General features: G+C 30.2%; 1 protein-coding gene across 1 annotated transcript; it reads left to right on the top strand.

Annotated features, from left to right (window-relative positions):
* Positions 1–20: 20 nt before the first annotated feature.
* Positions 21–7,389, top strand: arl3l2 (ADP ribosylation factor like GTPase 3, like 2). Its single transcript, XM_051649471.1, has 6 exons — positions 21–177; positions 3,094–3,237; positions 5,888–6,004; positions 6,117–6,167; positions 6,376–6,561; positions 6,870–7,389. The coding sequence occupies exons 1-6, from the start codon at positions 160–162 to the stop codon at positions 6,909–6,911; spliced, it is 558 nt and encodes a 185-aa protein (XP_051505431.1). The 5' UTR covers positions 21–159; the 3' UTR covers positions 6,912–7,389.
* Positions 7,390–23,965: the final 16,576 nt, after the last annotated feature.

Below are 23,965 nucleotides of genomic sequence, written 5' to 3'. Positions count from 1 at the left end.
CCTTAAGCCATCTACACTTGTTAACAGCAACACCACAGAGTGCTCTCTCACAATGACAGACACATAATATGGAAGTGGTAATGGTGATTATACACATAGATACATAAACTTGAGGAGAATGTAATGCAACCGTGACAGAACGTTCGATCAGAGGTCAAGATGGGTGAAGCTTCAAAGGTACGTTTGACTTTCTCTGTAGTATGATCACAATAAAAAAATACAAAGTAAACTTTTATTTTTTAAAACCCCTGAATGTTATTTAAAATCACTTTATAATAGATTGTAAAATTAATTATAAATTGCACACTCATTGTTTTGTAATGAGCACAGTAATTTTCAGTAGTTTTATTTTGATTCATGTAGCTCAGCTTGTAGAATATGGCACTTGCCAGGCCGTGGGCATGGGTTTGAATCCCAGGGAATGCATAGACTGATAAAAATGTTTACTTTAAACACACTTTGGATAAAAGCGTCTGCTAAACGCATACATGTTAATGTAGTACATTTAAAAATATAAACAAATTCTGCACTGCTTAGGTTTGAGTACACTTTAGCTTATGTTCTGTGATGATTAGCATTATCTTATATAAAGAAAGAGGCTAAAGTAGTCAGAGATGGGTCACATGACCCAGATAAATCTCATTACTGTAAGCCTCTACAGCATGAATAGGGCCTGACAAACTGCACTGTGTTTCATTCTTCATGGAAGAAGAACTTAGCTCGATGGCATTGCAATTGGTCAACAATTTGGCTGAAAACTGCCAGTTTCCCAAACACAGATTAAGTCATGTTTCAAGAGTTATATTCTGCTCAGTTAAGAACAAGGCTTAATCTGTGCTTGTTAAAACACCCTTGTCTGCAAGATTCCTTGCCTTTCAGATCTATATGTACTATCATTTTATGTGATACTTTTCTGAATAATTGGAATTACGAGTTAAATTTAAAGTGTGTAATTTCTGCGACACTAGCGCCACCTAACGGAATTGCAAAAATAAACAATATTTTCAAAACGGTTTTCCGAATACACCCCTCGATTGCTGTTGATCAAACAGTAACGTTGTTGGGGCAGGTCTTATTGGGTCACTCAAAACAAACAGAGGAATGATAATAGTGCCACATAGACAAAGTTCTGTGCTTTCAACACAGTGAACCACAAGATTCTCCTGTCCACCCTCTCTAAACTGGGCTTCACAGGAACTGTGCTTGGATGGGTTGAATCCTAGCTCATTCACAGATCTTTCAAGGTCTCCTGAAGAGGAGAGCTGTCCAAGTCAAACCAGCTGACCACTGGTGTTCTTCAAGTGCTCAGTGCTTGGACCCCTCCTCTTCTCGATATGCACAAAATCACTAGGACTGACCATTGAGGCACATGGCTTTTCCTATCATTGCTACGCAGATGACAAGCAGCTCTACCTGTCGTTCCAGTCTGCCTTTTCCATTTCAGCCTGGATGAAGAAACGCCACCTTCAGCTCAGCCTTGCCAATACAGAACTCCTTGTGATCCCAGCCAACCCATCTGTTGACCACAACCTCACTATTCATCTTGGTTCAACTACACTAAACACCAACCAGAACAGCTTGGAACCTGGGAGTGGTGGTAGATGATCAGCTTAATTTTACCGCCCACATCTCATCAACCGCCGGTCTTGCAGATTTGCGCTCTACAACATCAGGAAATCAGACCTTTTCTGTCTGAATATGCTGCACAGCTCCTGGTCCAAGCTATGGTCATTTCAAGACTGGAGTACTGTAATGCTTTGTTGGCTGGCCTCCCAGCGAACACAATTAAGCTACTGCAGTTGGTCCAGAATGCTACAGCGTGTCTGGTCTTCAATCAGTCAAAAAGGGCTCATGTCACCCCACTCTTGATTTCACTTCACTGGCTACCTGTAGCTGCCCCCATCAAATTCAAGGCTTTCAGGACAGTCAATGGAACTGCACCTTCTTACTTCAATTCACTTCTCCAGGTTTATGCTCCAACTCGCTCTCTGCGATCTATGAACAAGCGGCGCCTGGTGGTCCCATCACAAAGAGGCTCAAAGTCTATTTCACAATCTTTCACTGTCTCTGTTCCACTGTGGTGGAATGAGCTTCCAACATCCACACAATCTGCTGATACCATCTCAGCATTCAAGAACCAGCTGAAAACACATCTGTTCCACGAGCGCTTAACCAGTCCACTAATTGCACGTACTATTAAAATTAACTTGCACTTATTGTACACAAAAAAAGTACTTCTGTCTCTTTCTGTCTCTTTCTTCTGCGCTAGCACCTATAATACTCCAGCCACCTTGAGAGCTTGGCAGTACAACACTGTAAATGTTGTTGAACTTTGTATGACAAATTGCTTGCTATGTTCCTCATTTGTAAGTCACTTTGGATAAAAGAGTCTGCTAAATGACTAAATGTAAATGTAACACAGTGTTTACAGTTTTCAAGAAAATTAACCAATGAATGGTGCCAAAAGAGACTTGTATTTATAGTTGTTAATTATGTAATACAGTCAACAGGAATGCATATTTAATTAACCTTACCCCCTAACCCAAACCCAAACTTTAGAGTAACAAATTTTAGAGCCAAAATGCAACCTCCGAATCAGCTTCACCGATGTTTATGTGAACACAATTATTTCCTGGTTCCTACGAGATCAGAACCCGTGTCTCAGAGGTAGCTCAGAAGCGATAGAGGGAAATGTCTTCACGCTTGAATTAATCCAAAAATGTCTTATGGGGGATGGCGCTTGTCAGTAAATTAGCAGAATGATTTTAAGGTACATGAACTTTCAGAAGCAACATGTCGATTTCCTGTGTTTGATCATGTTGGTTAAATCAGATCTGGAAAAACTGGTTAGAGCTGTGGCTTATTATTTAAAGCCCATACTCTGACACTTTGAGCCATGGTGCCCATGCAAAGCCAACAAGCTTGAATCTGGCTTCCCACCATTATTTCTTGTCCATTGTCTACTATTTTAACATAAAAAGGTGCACAAAAGAGCAACAAAATTTGACGAAAAAAAAATATTGAAAAAGTTCAGTAATGTAGTTATAGTGTAGTCCAGTTTGGCTAAACGATGGTATCCTTTGTATTCCTCAGGGCCTGCTTTCAATCATACAGAAACTGAAAGGATCTTCAGAGGTGGAGTTGAGGATAGTTCTGTTGGGTTTAGATAATGCTGGCAAAACCACTCTACTCAAGTGTCTGGCCTCAGAAGACCTCAACACCATTACACCAACACAGGTGAGTCAAACCAAAAATAAAAACAAAAGGTACATAAAACCATCCCAGCTTAACCTCCAGAGACCCGAGCATGACTACTGTGTGCATTTCCAATTTCCCTTTTGATTTGTAACAAGTTGCACCTAATAAACAAGCAAAAAAAATCTTTCTAGAGCAAATAGTTTTCCTAAAAATTGTCAGTGCTGGGTGGATTACATGTGAATTGTAATCAGGAACTGATTACAAATTACATGACAAAAAAATGCAATCAGTAATGTAATCTCATAGATTAAATTTTTTGGGGTAATCTAATCTGATTACTTTTGGATTACTTTCAGCCTAATTCTATTTTATTTGATGTCACATGCATTTGAGTAGGATAATCATTTTAACATAAAAGTACAAAGAGGAAGAAAATGTATACCATTCTTTATTACTAACAAAAAGATCCTCACAAAAAGAGCTCCTTATGACATTTTTGCATTAAACATTACATGAATGATGTATTCCATCCATCGCCTATTCTAAAGCTGAGGTGCAAGATATTATCTTTTGAACAGCAAGAATATTCTAAAAGAGCAAAATATTTTAAAACAGCAGAGTTCCACCGAGTCACACAAGGAACGATTGTGTTAAGTTTTATGTCAAGTTTCATGCAGTGCACTCCACTGCATCAGCAGCAACAGTAGAGTGATGGGCTTTGTTCCATATTGCTGCACATATAGCAATTTCAACTATTGTGTACCCTGTGGGCAGGACCCTTAGAGATGGCATCCATTTGATCCTTTGAAGCAATTAAGCAATTAAGTGTGAGCTACACACCATTGGTGAGGTACTAAGAAATATATTTTAAAACATATCTAGTTCATTTTAAGTGCTTAAAACAATACAAACATTACATAAACAAACAATAATGAATCTGAAATCAACAGCAATGACATTACTAGGTCAAAGCTAACAGCTCAAAACTCTGACACACATACTTTTAACCCTTACTGCTTAGTAATAGTCCATCATCTATTCTTTAGCTGAGGTGCATATCTTACTGTTGTAATGTAAAAGGAGCATATGCTCAAAAGGTTCATCTGTCAGACTATTGCTGTAACGTGGCTGCTGGCACTGGCAATGACGAAGATGAAGACGAATTGAAGAACCCAAGTGCAATTTATTAAACAAAATTGAAATCCAATAAAACCCTAACTATAAACTTGAAACATAAACATGAACTTGACTTGACATAAGCTTGACTTTGACATGAACTTGACCTGACATGAACAGCGTACCAAGCATATACAATACTAGACAAAGGACAATGGAAGACATGAGGATTTAAATACATGGATATGGGAGAACAAACCAATGAACAAACAGAACTCTAAACAAGATAATTAAACAATAAACTAATGAAAACAAGACACATGAACATGGAGGGGAAACATGAAATCACATGACAAGGGAACCACATGACATGAAACAGACATGAAAATAAAATGACAAAATAAAAGACATGATACAAAATACACATGACATATCCCCCCCACTAAGGGCAGCTCCTGACGTCCCAACACATGAACAAAACACACATGGAGCAGGCTCAGGCGTGGCTGTGACGTGGCACGGAGCAGGCTCAGGCGTGGCTGTGACGTGGCACGGAGCAGGCTCAGGCCTGGCTGTGACGTGGCACGGAGCAGGCTCAGGCCTGGCTGTGACGTGGCACGGAGCAGGCTCAGGCCTGGCTGTGACGTGGCACGGAGCAGGCTAAGGCCTGGCTGTGACGTGGCACGGAGCAGGCTCAGGCGTGGCTGTGACATGGCATGGAGCAGGCTCAGGCGTGGCTGTGACGTGGCATGAATCAGGCTCAGGCATGGCTGTGACATGGCATGGAGCAGGCTCAGGTGTTGCTGTGACGTGGCATGGATCAGTCTCAGGCATGGCTGTGATGTGGCATAGAGCAGGCTCAGGCGTGGCTGTGACATGGCATGGAGCAGGCTGAGGCGTGGCTGTGATGTGGCATGGAGCAGGCTCAGGCGTGGCTGTGAAGTGGCATGGAGCAGGCTCAGGCGTGGCTGTGACGTGGCATGGAGCAGGCTCAGATGTTGCTGTGATGTGGCATGGAGCAGGCTGAGGCGTTGCTGTGACATGGCATGGAGCAGGCTCAGATGTTGCTGTGATGTGGCATGGAGCAGGCTGAGGCGTTGCTGTGACATGGCATGGAGCAGGCTGAGGATTCGGGGCAAAAGATGGTGCTAGCTCAGCGCCATGACGAGGAACTCTGGCTCGGTGGCCTTGACGTGAAACTCTGGCTCGGCGGCCATGTCGTGGAACTCTGGCTCTGGAACTCTGGAAGTTTTTCATCTTTAAAATTTGTGTTTAATATTTTATCAAATATATTAAAACTTATGATGGTGACATGAAAATGTACTGCATAGGAATGATCTGCCAACCATTCGGAGCAGCCTTTGCATCGATACACACCTATGATACCTTAAAATACTGCCTATGGAGGCAGCTCACTAGGTTTAGGAACAGAGCATTTGTGTTTCAGTAGGTTCAGTGTGAGATACTGTTGTATCGGTTGTTTTCTGTTTGTCCTGAAAATCATGCAAATTATTTTGGGGGCATTGATGAACATGAGCATCTTGCGATGATGTATGTTTTATGCTGTTTTCAGGGCTTTAACATCAAGAGTGTGGCATCTCATGGTATGAAACTGAACATGTGGGACATCGGAGGACAGAGACAGATCCGTCCCTTCTGGAAAAAATACTTAGAAAACACAGATTTATTGGTAAGAAGTGACTCACTTTAGAATAATTACGAAATTCAGTGTCACCATGTTATTTTGCATGTACATGAGACACGTTTTCATGATGCGACTTTGTTTGTTGGTTCATCTTTAGATTTATGTCATAGACAGCTCTGACAAGAAGCGGTTTGAGGAAACAGGACTGGTAAGGCAGTAAATCAAATCATATGCAAATATTATTTCTAGAATCATCCCGGGATAAAGGTTGTTTGTTCCTATGTTAGCTGTGAAGCAAATGCAAAATACAAGATTTTTCACAAACTTCTGTGTGTGTGTGTGTGTGTGTGTGTGTGTGTGTGTGTGTTGTGTGTGTGTGTGTGTGTGTGTGTGTGTGTGTGTGTGTGTGTGTGTAGGAACTATCAGAGCTGATAGACGAGAAAAACCTTGCTGGCGTTCCCATCCTCATCTTTGCGAATAAGCAGGATCTGGCCACAGCGTCCCAAGCCAGTGAGATTGCTGAGGGTTTGAACCTGCACACGTACAGAGACAGAGTCTGGCAGATACAGGCCTGTTCTGCAGTCACAGGAGAGGGTGTACAGGTGAGAAACAGCAGATGGCGTTGTGGTGTCACTACATGTAAACCTTCATACTAATATCTAGCAACCACCTTACAAAGCTCTAGCAACCACCCAGAACACCCTAGCAACCACATCACAATGCCCTGCCAACCATGTAGAACACCCTTGTAACCACCCTGAACGCTCCTAGCATCATGGCAGCAACATTTGCACGTGCAAACACCACTCACGTTTTCTTCAGAAAATGTACAAGTCTAATTTCACTGTAACATTTTAAGAAATCCTCTACTAAATCAAAATAATCTCCATTTCCTCTGTGTATTTTACAGGACGGTATGAACTGGATCTGCAACAACCTCATCAAAAAGTGAAAGCGTTCTGCTCTGATCGTGGGCAGTGCAGTCCTGTTCGAACAAACATTACCTCTCTGTGCAATAACCACATATTACATAATGTTTCATTCTGATTTGCATATAATCAGCATAATATACTTTAAGAACTGTGCTCAGTGTTGATCCTCATTGAAGGGGCTCCAAAGGTTGTTTTTTTTTTGTGTCAGTTATTATTTGCATAAATGGAAATGTATAATTTATGTTTGAAAGACAGTTATGATATGTATATTTCTAAATGTTTGCTGTTAGAGGTCCAGTTTACCATGTCAGATTTTAGAATTGGTGTGAATGTCCGAGTGTATGAAAAGCAAAATTACTTGAGAGATTTTGAGTTTTTCTCATTAAAGCTTCATTGAGGGTAGCATGAAATTATTTGCCTAATGTTCATTCTGTTTATTCTTACACTGTAAAAAATGTACGTAATTTTAACAGTTAAAGACTGCAAAAATGCTACAATAAAAAACCGTTACTGGGGCAGTTACCTTAAAATATACGGTTAAAATGTATAATATATTTAAAAAGACAATACATGTAATTTTACAGTACAAAAATTAGATGTAAAAAGTATGATTTTACTGAATAATTAACGGTAAAAATGTATATTATGTTTAACAAGTGAGTGCATGTACTTTTTACAGTAAATTATTGTTAAAGGTGCAGTATGTAACAATTTTCATGTAATATTCACAATTTTTTGCCAATGTGTGAACGGCTTGTAACGCAACTTAAAAAATGAGCCCTTTCCGGACTTCCTAGGTTGCCTATTAAAGCCTGTAGACTGATTTTCACGTGAAGGGAGCGGGTTGCTTTTGCCGGGAAAATCCAAAGGATGTGACATTTATGCGTGCTCCCGAGAGCCTTGCCTCAGTGCTTCTCTTCCACTATTCAACAGTGTCAACAAACTGCAACACTAGATAACGTTATCTTAGAGATGGAATCCAGCAAACGTCCGGCTCCCAGCACAACACCGACTCCTATACAATTCTGAGAAAGCCAAAACAACAACAACAACAAAAACATTTATCTACTGAATCCCATCTGGCTAAGCGGGAACGTGATCACGGTCGAGCGAAAACTAGAGTGAACATCGACAGGGCATTTGATTCCTGGAGGAACCTTCGTCCGGTTTTGGGGATCAAAACGACCCTGAATTGGCGTTCTTCTTATTGGACAGGTAAACTTACATAACTGCAAAGCATGTGAAATATAGTGCCATAAGGATTGATCTGTGTCATTTTAGCTAACTTGATCTTGTCTGCTAACACTGACGAATTGCAAGCTACCTTGCTTCGTAACTTTCTTCTCTTTATACTAAAAGTCAGATACACAGGATAAATTTAAGCAAATACGCTGGTTTCTTGATCGTAGTACAACATATGACATACAAAACATACAATAGTGCAACATAACAGTGCAACAGTAAACTGTCTGGTATAGTTCGACAGTATGTAGCTGTATGTGTGTATCAGTATGCTATGTTAGCTGATAAGTAGTTTTAGTTTAGTCTCAAAGTTTGTAGTAAAACAATCATAACTGTGTCATTTTAATTATGTTACCTCATCTGTCAGCATGATGCCGGTGAATCACGTTCAGTCTCTTTGTACGTTACGTCATTGTTTTGGTCGATGCTCGCTTGCGTCCCTATGGAGTGTGTGCACGAGCGCGAGCAACAGGTAGCTGCTGCAGTTCACTTAACGGCCACAGGTGTCATTAATAACAAGGGTTTCTGAATCTTACATACTGCACCTTTAAAATTACGGTTAAAAAAAAAAACAATAATCGGGCATTCCTAGAATTCCCTGCATTAACATCACATTTCATTATATTTTATATATTCTTATTTTTAATATGAGTTATATATATTGGGGTGTTCTGTGTTATATTTGATGTCGTTTAGTTCATGTTTATTGCATTATTTAAATTTCACATGTGTTACCCTGATGATGTTGTGTTTGTGTGACTGAGCACTGTTTCTACATGGTTATTGGTCATTGCTCTTGGAAAGGCCACTACTGATAAACTTCATGTCATCGTGTGCCTTTCTGTAAATACTACAGTGAGTAACAACAATACATTATAAATGAAAAGCAGATTTGTACAGTTTCAGAAGGTTAAAAGTATTAAGTTTATATCATTCAATAATATAAATGGTAATGCACCGTAAAATATACAGGCATCAAAATTACATCCCGTAAAGCCTGAAACATGGTCACCGTATTTTTTAGAGTGAATTTCTGGCAACCACAGCTGCCAGTTTTTTACCATAAATTTAACAGGATTTCTTTACAGTGTACAAAAGCAAGGGCTAGTTGATATTTTAGCCCTTATATGATACAAAAACAACACTCATTAATGCCCCCGTAAAAATCTAAATTGGACTTCTGCTGCCTTCATGTACTGTCGGAATTATCCTCCTTCCCACTTCTGAAGTGGTAATTATGAGTCCATCACACCTTTCAGCCCTCAAAAGCTTCCACAGTGGATGGTAAAGTCTTCAAAGGGAATAAGGGCATAAAGATGATCACTTCTGAATGGAACACACCCTGAGTCCTTCAATATGTCCCGCACAAACTTCCTGTTTTAACTGCGAATACCTCAACACAGTAAACTAAAACATAAAAAAAAAATAAAAAAAAAAACTGTGAGCACATTATGTTAATTTGTGACAATGTTCTATTGTTAATGTAATCAATTGTCTTAACAACAAAACTGTAGCACATGGCATTACATTTTCAATATCTTTCTATGTAGATCTCTTTGAATCTATCTATCTATCTATCTATCTATCTATCTATCTATCTATCTATCTATCTATCTATCTATCTATCTGTCTGTCTATCTATCTATCTATCTATCTATCTGTCTGTCTGTCTGTCTATCTATCTATCTATCTATCTATCTATCTATCTATCTATCTATCTGTCTGTCTATCTATCTATCTATCTATCTATCTATCTATCTATCTATCTGTCTGTCTATCTATCTATCTATCTATCTGTCTGTCTGTCTGTCTATCTATCTATCTATCTATCTATCTATCTATCTATCTATCTATCTATCTATCTATCTGTCTATCTATCTATCTATCTATCTATCTATCCACATTGATGATGCTTCATATGCTGATGTCACTTTCCAGCTCTCATCCACTCACAGTGCATCTCTATGGCAACACTGACTGCCTTTTCTCCTCTCCTCCATCTCCATTCTTTCTGTATTACTTTGTTTCTCTCGTCCTGTCACATCAAAGCATTCAGTGAGCAGGTGCTATAATGCAAACACAAGTGAACTCAGCTTCAACGGAGGAACACTTTCCTACATACTATCTGACAACAGTTTAACCGCACTGGGTGAGTACTAATTTTAATTTTGGTTAAACTTTTAGTTAAAAGGACATGCCTGAACTAATGAGAGAGGGTCTGGAGACCAATTGAGACCAAAGAAAACATGATTATGCATACTATTTCTTAGAAATTCCACACTTAATATTTTGATTAAGAATTCAGATAAAGATGTCTTTATTTGATCAGTGAATGTACACTGACAGAAAGTAATAAAAAGCAACATGATTTTACCATTAGTTTTATAAATAATTGTTGGGGCATTTACCATGCTCACTAAAGTGACCTGGAGGACAATGTAAATTGTACCATAGCATATGAATACAGTAATTACCATGGTATACCATCACCGTACCATGTATTATAGAAATCTGGCATACTAGAGTCCACATCGGTGTTCTAGTGATTTTATATATATACTGTATACACTGATCAGCAACAACATTAAATCCACCTGCCTAATATTGTGTAGGTCCCCCTTGTGCCGCCAAAACAGCTCCAACTCGCATCTCAGAATAGCATTCTGACAATTGTACAGAGTGGTTATCTGAGTTACCACAGACTTTGTCAGTTTGAACCAGTCTGGCCATTCTCTGTTGACCTCTCTCATCAACAAGGCATTTCCGTCCACAGAACTGCCGCTCACTGGATGATTTTTGTTTTTGGCACCATTGACTATATTCTAGAGACTGTTGTGCATGAAAATCCCAGGAGATGTGCCAGACTGGCTGGTTTGAGTATTTCTGTAACTGCTGATAAGTTATGAAAAATATTACTTTGTGGCTATTTGAGACTTTGAGGCTTATTTTGTGTAAAGGATACAGGAAACAGTGCTTGACAAATCATTAGGGCTTTTCATGTTTTCTCAAGAATAATCTGCTGGTGAAGGAATGCAGACACTATCGATATAAAGGCACAAAAAACTCACATAGAGTGAAAATATGAGCAATTCATCTGAAAAATAACCAAACCATCCTATCTACAAAGATCTCTACTCTCTATGAGGTATGTGTTTATTCTTTACATTTATTTACAAATATATATGTATTGAGGTGTTGTGTATATAGGCCCTATTTAAAATATGTAATTTCATTTGTACATAATTTTTTTTCACTGGTTTTAAGCGACATAAAGACCAAGTTTTTAGGATGCTGTTTTAAGTTATATGTAGTTTGCGACTTTGTAAATCGCATCTTGAAATAACAGCATCCTGTTGTGGTTGTTGAGCTGTCAAACATGCGTCTGACTCTAATTGGCTGTGGCTGCGATGCTTGTGAGGTTTGAGGTGCGCTGACTGGCCCCTGCTGACACAGCTCATAAAAACACAAAGTTGCACGTATTTCAAATTTAAATTGCTCAGATGGTAAATAACAAATACATACTTTTATTATGGAATTTGATTGTGTTTATTTGTTATTTTATTTTTGTATTTAATTAATTTCACTATATGAATGCTTTAAAATGACAGCCCTATATATATATATATATATATATATATATATATATATATATATATATATAGTTAAAATATATATAGTTAAAATGTCAACTAGTTGGCAAAAGCAGTATCTTCTCACATATTTGTGATATCTTCACCTTCCACAACAGGTTACCGATAATACCCATTATGAGTGGTGTGTCACATCTCAGCTCTGATGCTTCAGGCTCTGAGGTTGTAAACATGACATCTGTAATGACCCCAGCTAAGACTGTGACCCTTACATTGACCCCAACATTCACCCCTGGGTTCTCTTCCGAGGACACGCACATGCACATTCACATTGTCCTCATTGTCATCATCTTCTGCATCGTCTGTTTCCTCCTCTTGGTGGCGTTCTTCTACGCATTCTGTGTCCACTGCACGCTTCAAAACTCACCCAAAGATGGGGGCCAAATCTCCAGATGCAGTCTGGACAGAGAGGACGCCACATTCAGGCGCAGTTCCTCGAGCCCATCAGTGGGAAATACCATCTGAAATGGACTTTAAATCATGTTGCCCATCCAAAGTTCTCCATGGAATGTGACGTTTGTGAAAAGCAAGTAAATAACTCAATAATGTATTCTTGTTCTTGTGCTTATATTTTATTAAAAGCAATACATGATGAGATAATCAAATATTGTGTATTTATATAATTACAGCTCACACAATTCACTATAACATACGTTCTGGAGGTCACAGTAAAATGTGTATCTGGCTCAAGTTTCATCTGGTCTCAAAACAGAAAATTATTAGATTTATTATTTTATTTTTTCTTCTTAAACATAGGGTTAGGGTTAGGGTTAAGTTTAGGTTATTAGGGACAAGGTTAACAGTATAACTACATATGAAATTAAATGCAGGTACTTTAAATATAAGTACGATGCAACAACACGTATGTACATAATACGTACATTGTATTAAATGCTTATTAAAGACACCTAATATAAACAGGGTCCGAAATGATTGTGTTTGCTTGTGTTCTACTGTCTTATACTGTAACAAAGTGACGAAATGAGTCACACCGACACTCCTGGTTTATTTTCATGTCACTTTACGAAAACAGTTAGGCAGAACAGAAAGAAAACTACACACATAAACACAGACACAAAATATGTATCTTTTTCTTATATTTTAGATCGGTTTCTGTCTTTGAAAGCTTATAAATAAAAAATAATTTAAGTCTCAAATTAAAAGAGACATTAAACAGGAGAGATTCAGCTTCAGTGAGCTGAAAAGATTCAGAACTTTCAATTAATATAATTCATAAATGAACTTAATTGTGAATTCAATTACTTTAAGCACAAAAGTTTTTCAGCAGCACTAAAACGAAACGGAAAACTGTCAAGAAATGACATCACCACCAAAAAAGAAATATTATAATAATATAAATATATATAAATAATATATATGTGTAATTTTCTTATTTTGGGGTCAAATGTGAACCAGACATTTATTTGTGAGATTTACTTGATTAAACATGAATACATAATAAAGCTAACTGTAAATTTAAAGCATAAAAGCTGCTACAAGGCACAAAGATGTCTAAAGCTTTAACCTAATAAAATAAAATTGAATTCCAGTGTGAATACAAATGTAACAATAAGCCTTCAACCACACATTTCAGTTCACTGAAGGAAAAACACGGATCATTTCTGTAATGAACCTCATGCAATGATTAATCTAATCTATTAACGGGACAATCCAGTGAATCCAATTTATAGAATTCTTTAGAAAGCAACAATCTTTTTGTTCTTAATTTGGACCATGACATGGCTACCAAACAGGCTGTTGTAGTCAAACACTTAAAAAATCAATACCAATTACAAATTGATTTGAACGATGCCCTGATTATTAGCACACAGATCACATGGTGCTTTTCTCCGAGTCCCAGGAATCGCAGGAGCCGACAGGAGACTCCATCATACAGTCTCACCCATCAAACTCAGCCGAGTCGAGTTCAATGAAGACTGCTGTCCTGCATGGTGTCCTTCCTTATAATGAGACTGAGAGAGTTTCACATTATCTTTGTCTTTGTGTAGTATCTCATTATCAGAGAAAATGACACATGATGAACAAAGTCTCACCTTACTCCACTCGACATTCGTCCATGGACTCATCCAGAGATTTTCCAAATGTTTCCATTTTAATGCGGTGAGAGCAGATAGATTTCACATCGTCCTCATCTTCACCTGCCACTGAGGGAAACACCTGATGAGAGAAAATGTAATACATTTTCCAAAGATGGAAAAAATTTGACCAAGGTGGCCAAGACGAATTCTTATATATTTTCCAAACAGCTTTTAAAAATATATATGACTCTATAGGCAAGATTGTGAAATATATGAATCTCTCATAAACTGTACAAAACTTTAATATTTTTTATATAAAATTTAGAAATATATACATTTAGATTTATAACTATAAAGTATATTCAGACTTTTAACTATATATTCAGTATTTAAAACTATATATTAAGAATTTCAACCATATATTTAGGATTTAAATATATATATTTTCAGTATTTATAACTATATATTCTGGATTATAACAATATTTTCAGAATTTACAACTATATATTCAAATTTACAACCATATACAGTATTCAGATTTATAACTATATATTCAGATTTATAACAATATTTTCAGTATTTATAACTATATATTCAGATTTATAACAACATTTTCAGGATTTATAACTATATATTAAGAATTTACAACCATATATTTAGGATTTAAATATATATATTTTCAGTATTTATAACTATATATTCTGGATTATAACAATATTTTCAGAATTTACAACTATATATTCAAATTTACAACCATATACAGTATTCAGATTTATAACTATATATTCAGATTTATAACAATATTTTCAGTATTTATAACTATATATTCAGATTTATAACAATATTTTCAGTATTATAACTATATATTCAGATTTATAACAACATTTTCAGTATTTATAACTATATATTCAGATTTATAACAATATTTTCAGTATTATAACTATATATTCAGATTTATAACAACATTTTCAGTATTTATAACTATATATTCAGATTTATAACAATATTTTCAGTATTTATAACTATATATTCAGATTTATAACAATATTTTCAGTATTATAACTATATATTCAGATTTATAACTATATTTTCAGATTTATAACAACATTTTCAGTATTTATAACTATATATTCAGATTTATAACAACATTTTCAGTATTTATAACTATATATTCAGATTTATAACTATATTTTCAGTATTTATAACTATATATTCAGATTTATAACAATATTTTCAGTATTATAACTATATATTCAGATTTATAACAATATTTTCAGTATTATAACTATATATTCAGATTTATAACTATATTTTCAGATTTATAACAACATTTTCAGTATTTATAACTATATATTCAGATTTATAACAACATTTTCAGTATTTATAACTATATATTCAGATTTATAACAACATTTTCAGTATTTATAACTATATATTCAGATTTATAACAATATTTTCAGTATTATAACTATATATTCAGATTTATAACAATATTTTCAGTATTATAACTATATATTCAGATTTATAACAATATTTTCAGTATTTATAACTATATATTCAGATTTATAACTATATTTTCAGTATTTATAACTATATATTCAGATTTATAACAATATTTTCAGTATTTATAACTATATATTCAGATTTATAGCAAAATTTTCAGGATTTATAACTATATATTAGGATTTATAACAATATTTTCAGTATTTATAACTATATATTCAGATTTATAACAATATTTTCAGTATTTATAACTATATATTCAGATTTATAACAATATTTTCAGTATTATAACTATATATTCAGATTTATAACAACATTTTCAGTATTTATAACTATATATTCAGATTTATAACAATATTTTCAGTATTTATAACTATATATTCAGATTTATAACAATATTTTCAGTATTTATAACTATATATTCAGATTTATAACAATATTTTCAGTATTATAACTATATATTCAGATTTATAACAATATTTTCAGTATTTATAACTATATATTCAGATTTATAACAATATTTTCAGTATTTATAACTATATATTCAGATTTATAACTATATATTCAGATTTATAACTATATTTTCAGTATTTATAACTATATATTCAGATTTATAACTATATTTTCAGTATTTATAACTATATTTTCAGTATTATAACTATATATTCAGATTTATAACTATATTTTCAGTATTTATAACTATATATTCAGATTTATAACTATATTTTCAGTATTTATAACTATATTTTCAGTATTATAACTATATATTCAGATTTATAACTATATTTTCAGTATTTATAACTATATATTCAGATTTATAACAATATTTTCAGTATTATAACTATATATTCAGATTTATAACAATATTTTCAGTATTTATAACTATATATTCAGATTTATAACTATATATTCAGATTTATAACAACATTTTCAGTATTTATAACTATATATTCAGATTTATAACTATATATTCAGATTTATAACAATATTTTCAGTATTTATAACTATATATTCAGATTTATAACATATATATTTTCAGTATTTATAACTATATATTCAGGATTTATAACAATATTTTCAGTATTTATAACTATATATTCAGATTTATAACTATATATTCAGATTTATAACAACATTTTCAGTATTTATAACTATATATTCAGATTTATAACAACATTTTCAGTATTTATAACTATATATTCAGATTTATAACAATATTTTCAGTATTTATAACTATATATTCAGATTTATAACAATATTTTCAGTATTTATAACTATATATTCAGATTTATAACTATATATTCAGATTTATAACTATATTTTCAGTATTATAACTATATATTCAGATTTATAACAATATTTTCAGTATTTATAACTATATATTCTGGATTATAACAATATTTTCAGAATTTACAACTATATATTCAAATTTACAACCATATACAGTATTCAGATTTATAACTATATATTCAGATTTATAACTATATTTTCAGTATTATAACTATATATTCAGATTTATAACAACATTTTCAGTATTTATAACTATATATTCAGATTTATAACAATATTTTCAGTATTTATAACTATATATTCAGATTTATAACAACATTTTCAGTATTTATAACTATATATTCAGATTTATAGCAAAATTTTCAGGATTTATAACTATATATTAGGATTTATAACAATATTTTCAGTATTTATAACTATATATTCAGATTTATAACAACATTTTCAGTATTTATAACTATATATTCAGATTTATAACAACATTTTCAGTATTTATAACTATATATTCAGATTTATAGCAAAATTTTCAGGATTTATAACTATATATTAGGATTTATAACAATATTTTCAGTATTTATAACTATATATTCAGATTTATAACTATATATTCAGATTTATAACAATATTTTCAGTATTATAACTATATATTCAGATTTATAGCAAAATTTTCAGGATTTATAACTATATATTAGGATTTATAACAATATTTTCAGTATTTATAACTATATATTCAGATTTATAACTATATATTCAGATTTATAACAACATTTTCAGTATTTATAACTATATATTCAGATTTATAACAACATTTTCAGTATTTATAACTATATATTCAGATTTATAGCAAAATTTTCAGGATTTATAACTATATATTAGGATTTATAACAATATTTTCAGTATTTATAACTATATATTCAGATTTATAACTATATATTCAGATTTATAACAATATTTTCAGTATTATAACTATATATTCAGATTTATAGCAAAATTTTCAGGATTTATAACTATATATTAGGATTTATAACAATATTTTCAGTATTTATAACTATATATTCAGATTTATAACTATATATTCAGATTTATAACAATATTTTCAGTATTTATAACTATATATTCAGATTTATAGCAAAATTTTCAGGATTTATAACTATATATTAGGATTTATAACAATATTTTCAGTATTTATAACTATATATTCAGATTTATAACTATATATTCAGATTTATAACAATATTTTCAGTATTATAACTATATATTCAGATTTATAACTATATATTCAGATTTATAACTATATTTTCAGTATTATAACTATATATTCAGATTTATAACTATATTTTCAGTATTTATAACTATATATTCAGATTTATAACAACATTTTCAGGATTTATAACTATATATTAAGAATTTCAACCATATATTTAGGATTTAAATATATATATTTTCAGTATTTATAACTATATATTCTGGATTATAACAATATTTTCAGAATTTACAACTATATATTCAAATTTACAACCATATACAGTATTCAGATTTATAACTATATATTCAGATTTATAACTATATATTCAGATTTATAACTATATTTTCAGTATTATAACTATATATTCAGATTTATAACAATATTTTCAGTATTATAACTATATATTCAGATTTATAACTATATATTCAGATTTATAACAATATTTTCAGTATTTATAACTATATATTCAGATTTATAACTATATATTCAGATTTATAACAATATTTTCAGTATTTATAACTATATATTCAGATTTATAACTATATATTCAGATTTATAACAACATTTTCAGTATTTATAACTATATATTCAGATTTATAACAATATTTTCAGTATTATAACTATATATTCAGATTTATAACAATATATTTATAACATATTTCAGTATTTATAACTATATATTCAGATTTATAACAATATTTTCAGTATTATAACTATATATTCAGATTTATAACAATATTTTCAGTATTTATAACTATATATTCAGATTTATAACAATATTTTCAGTATTATAACTATATATTCAGATTTATAGCAAAATTTTCAGGATTTATAACTATATATTAGGATTTATAACAATATTTTCAGTATTTATAACTATATATTCAGATTTATAACTATATATTCAGATTTATAACAACATTTTCAGTATTTATAACTATATATTCAGATTTATAACAATATTTTCAGTATTTATAACTATATATTCAGATTTATAGCAAAATTTTCAGGATTTATAACTATATATTAGGATTTATAACAATATTTTCAGTATTTATAACTATATATTCAGATTTATAACTATATATTCAGATTTATAACAATATTTTCAGTATTATAACTATATATTCAGATTTATAACAACATTTTCAGTATTTATAACTATATATTCAGATTTATAACTATATATTCAGATTTATAACAACATTTTCAGTATTTATAACTATATATTCAGATTTATAACAATATTTTCAGTATTTATAACTATATATTCAGATTTATAACTATATATTCAGATTTATAACAACATTTTCAGTATTTATAACTATATATTCAGATTTATAACTATATATTCAGATTTATAACAACATTTTCAGTATTTATAACTATATATTCAGATTTATAACAATATTTTCAGTATTTATAACTATATATTCAGATTTATAACTATATTTTCAGTATTATAACTATATATTCAGATTTATAACTATATTTTCAGTATTTATAACTATATATTCAGATTTATAACTATATATTCAGATTTATAACTATATTTTCAGTATTTATAACTATATATTCAGATTTATAACTATATATTAAGAATTTCAACCATATATTTAGGATTTAAATATATATATTTTCAGTATTTATAACTATATATTCTGGATTATAACAATATTTTCAGAATTTACAACTATATATTCAAATTTACAACCATATACAGTATTCAGATTTATAACTATATATTCAGATTTATAACTATATTTTCAGTATTTATAACTATATATTCAGATTTATAACAATATTTTCAGTATTATAACTATATATTCAGATTTATAACAAGATTTTCAGTATTTATAACAATATTTTCAGTATTATAACTATATATTCAGATTTATAACTATATATTCAGATTTATAACAATATTTTCAGTATTTATAACTATATATTCAGATTTATAACAATATTTTCAGTATTATAACTATATATTCAGATTTATAACTATATTTTCAGATTTATAACAATATTTTAAGTATTTATAACTATATATTCAGATTTATAACAATATTTTCAGTATTATAACTATATATTCAGATTTATAACTATATATTCAGATTTATAACAATATTTTCAGTATTTATAACTATATATTCAGATTTATAACAATATTTTCAGTATTATAACTATATATTCAGATTTATAACTATATATTCAGATTTATAACTATATATTCAGATTTATAACAATATTTTCAGTATTATAACTATATATTCAGATTTATAACTATATATTCAGATTTATAACAATATTTTCAGTATTTATAACTATATATTCAGATTTATAACTATATATTCAGATTTATAACAATATTTTCAGTATTATAACTATATATTCAGATTTATAACTATATATTCAGATTTATAACAATATTTTCAGTATTTATAACTATATATTCAGATTTATAACAATATTTTCAGTATTATAACTATATATTCAGATTTATAGCAAAATTTTCAGGATTTATAACTATATATTAGGATTTATAACAATATTTTCAGTATTTATAACTATATATTCAGATTTATAACTATATATTCAGATTTATAACAACATTTTCAGTATTTATAACTATATATTCAGATTTATAACAATATTTTCAGTATTATAACTATATATTCAGATTTATAACTATATTTTCAGTATTATAACTATATATTCAGATTTATAACAATATTTTCAGTATTATAACTATATATTCAGATTTATAACTATATATTCAGATTTATAACAATATTTTCAGTATTATAACTATATATTCAGATTTATAACTATATATTCAGATTTATAACAATATTTTCAGTATTTATAACTATATATTCAGATTTATAACAATATTTTCAGTATTATAACTATATATTCAGATTTATAACTATATATTCAGATTTATAACAATATTTTCAGTATTTATAACTATATATTCAGATTTATAACAATATTTTCAGTATTTATAACTATATATTCAGATTTATAACAATATTTTCAGTATTTATAACTATATATTCAGATTTATAACAACATTTTCAGTATTTATAACTATATATTCAGATTTATAACTATATTTTCAGTATTATAACTATATATTCAGATTTATAACTATATATTCAGATTTATAACAATATTTTCAGTATTATAACTATATATTCAGATTTATAGCAAAATTTTCAGGATTTATAACTATATATTAGGATTTATAACAATATTTTCAGTATTTATAACTATATATTCAGATTTATAACTATATATTCAGATTTATAACAACATTTTCAGTATTTATAACTATATATTCAGATTTATAACAATATTTTCAGTATTATAACTATATATTCAGATTTATAACTATATTTTCAGTATTATAACTATATATTCAGATTTATAACAATATTTTCAGTATTATAACTATATATTCAGATTTATAACTATATTTTCAGTATTATAACTATATATTCAGATTTATAACTATATTTTCAGTATTTATAACTATATATTCAGATTTATAACAATATTTTCAGTATTTATAACTACATATTCAGATTTATAACAATATTTTCAGTATTTATAACTATATATTAAGAATTTCAACCATATATTTAGGATTTAAATATATATATTTTCAGTATTTATAACTATATATTCAGATTTATAACAATATTTTCAGTATTTATAACTATATATTCAGATTTATAACAATATTTTCAGTATTATAACTATATATTCAGATTTATAACAATATTTTCAGATTTATAACAATATATTCAGATTTATAACAATATTTTCAGTATTATAACTATATATTCAGATTTATAACTATATTTTCAGTATTATAACTATATATTCAGATTTATAACAATATTTTCAGTATTATAACTATATATTCAGATTTATAACTATATTTTCAGTATTATAACTATATATTCAGATTTATAACTATATTTTCAGTATTTATAACTATATATTCAGATTTATAACAATATTTTCAGTATTTATAACTACATATTCAGATTTATAACAATATTTTCAGTATTTATAACTATATATTAAGAATTTCAACCATATATTTAGGATTTAAATATATATATTTTCAGTATTTATAACTATATATTCTGGATTATAACAATATTTTCAGAATTTACAACTATATATTCAAATTTACAACCATATACAGTATTCAGATTTATAACTATATATTCAGATTTATAACTATATTTTCAGTATTTATAACTATATATTCAGATTTATAACAATATTTTCAGTATTTATAACTATATATTCAGATTTATAACAATATTTTCAGTATTATAACTATATATTCAGATTTATAACAATATTTTCAGTATTTATAACTATATATTCAGATTTATAACAATATTTTCAGTATTTATAACTATATATTCAGATTTATAACTATATATTCAGATTTATAACAATATTTTCAGTATTTATAACTATATATTCAGATTTATAACAATATTTTCAGTATTTATAACTATATATTCAGATTTATAACTATATTTTCAGTATTTATAACTATATATTCAGAATTATAACTATAAATTATGAATTTATGACTTTATATTCTGGATTATAACAATATATTACGGATTTATAATTGTATGTTTAGAATTGTAACAATAAATTTAGGATTTACAACTATATATTCAGGATTTATAACAATTTTTCATATTTACAATTAAATATTTGGATTTATAACTATATATTCAAATTTACAATTTTATTTTCAGATTTATAATTTATATAATTATTTTATGTATATGAGGAAATAAGCTTTAAAGTCAGTTACTATCAACTGCCATTGTATTGAAAAGACAGACAACGAAAATCTCCTTTTGTTTGGAACAACACGAGGTTGAGTAAATTATGACAGAATTTTTCATTTTGACTTCATGTTGACTTTAAATTAGATGAATTAGTCATTTTAGGTTTTGGATTCTTCCTCAGTGTTTTTTGTTTTTTTAACATAGCATGCTTTTACCAGCACTTCCTCATCGATCGAAGGCTCTGCAGCAGAGATAGCAGCTTTACTGATAGTCTGAGCTTCAAACTGTGGACAGGCGGCCTGAGCGTTCCCATCTTATCTCTCTTTCCTGTCAGTCAGTATGTCTCGATCTCCACATTCCCCTGTCAGAGAGAAAACAATCACACAAATAAGAGACACAGCTGTGATTAAGTGGTGGAGCTGTTGTATATTTGAGAGGACAGCAATTATAGCTCAATGCTGCTGTGTTAAATTGCTTCTTTTATTTTGGATACAAAAAAAAATGAATCATGTAAGGGTAATAATTATGTCAAAGAAACATCTCAGTCTTGAATTTACAAGTGGTAACCCTAATTGTTCAACTTCGGCCTAAGCACGAACAGTAGTAATAGTGATGCTTGACTTCATCAGCATCATCTTAGAAATAGAATCTTTCTGTCTCTTAAAAACAGACATACGTAAAAACGTTGGTAAATAAAGTGGTCACCCTACTGCTGTTGCTCAGGTGGCAATGTTTGAGAAATCATGTGTAAACAGATTTTAAGTCCTTTTTTCTGAACAGTTGCTAAGAAACTGACCTTGATGATGATGGAATGACATCCCTTCAGGTGCTCGTATGTAGCGCTGCTCAGTTGAATGTGCATTTCCTAATAATAACAGACCAGACTATGATCAATATAGTGAAATGTCAGTCAAACAGCAGCAGCCCTATTAAAAACAGAGAAACAGTCAATAAAACCAACAAACATCAAACAAGCAACCTAATAAGTTGCTGTGCTGTTGATTAAAATGGAAATAATTCCATAATTTCTTTTTAGAATAGTATAGAATAGAATAGAATAGAATAGAATAGAATAGAAGCCTTTATTTTGGTCACACATTGTACATACATTATATATACATACATGAAATTTATTTGTTTTCACATATCCCAGGGGTCAGAGTGCAGGGTCAGCCATGATACGGCACCCCTGGAGCAGACAGGGTCAAGGGCCTTGCTCAAGGGCCCAACAGTGGCATCTTGGCGGTGCTGGGGCTTGAACCCCCGACC

This window comes from Myxocyprinus asiaticus, chromosome 22 (genome assembly GCF_019703515.2).
Source record: "Myxocyprinus asiaticus isolate MX2 ecotype Aquarium Trade chromosome 22, UBuf_Myxa_2, whole genome shotgun sequence".
In the NCBI taxonomy this organism is placed as follows: domain Eukaryota; kingdom Metazoa; phylum Chordata; class Actinopteri; order Cypriniformes; family Catostomidae; genus Myxocyprinus; species Myxocyprinus asiaticus.
This window is presented reverse-complemented; position numbering and strand designations above follow the sequence as displayed.

Coding starts and splice junctions, on each gene's coding strand:
- arl3l2 (XM_051649471.1), top strand. Junction 3,238..5,887: donor ACACCATTACACCAACACAG/GTGAGTCAAACC, acceptor TGCTGTTTTCAG/GGCTTTAACATCAAGAGTGT. Junction 6,168..6,375: donor GGTTTGAGGAAACAGGACTG/GTAAGGCAGTAA, acceptor GTGTGTGTGTAG/GAACTATCAGAGCTGATAGA.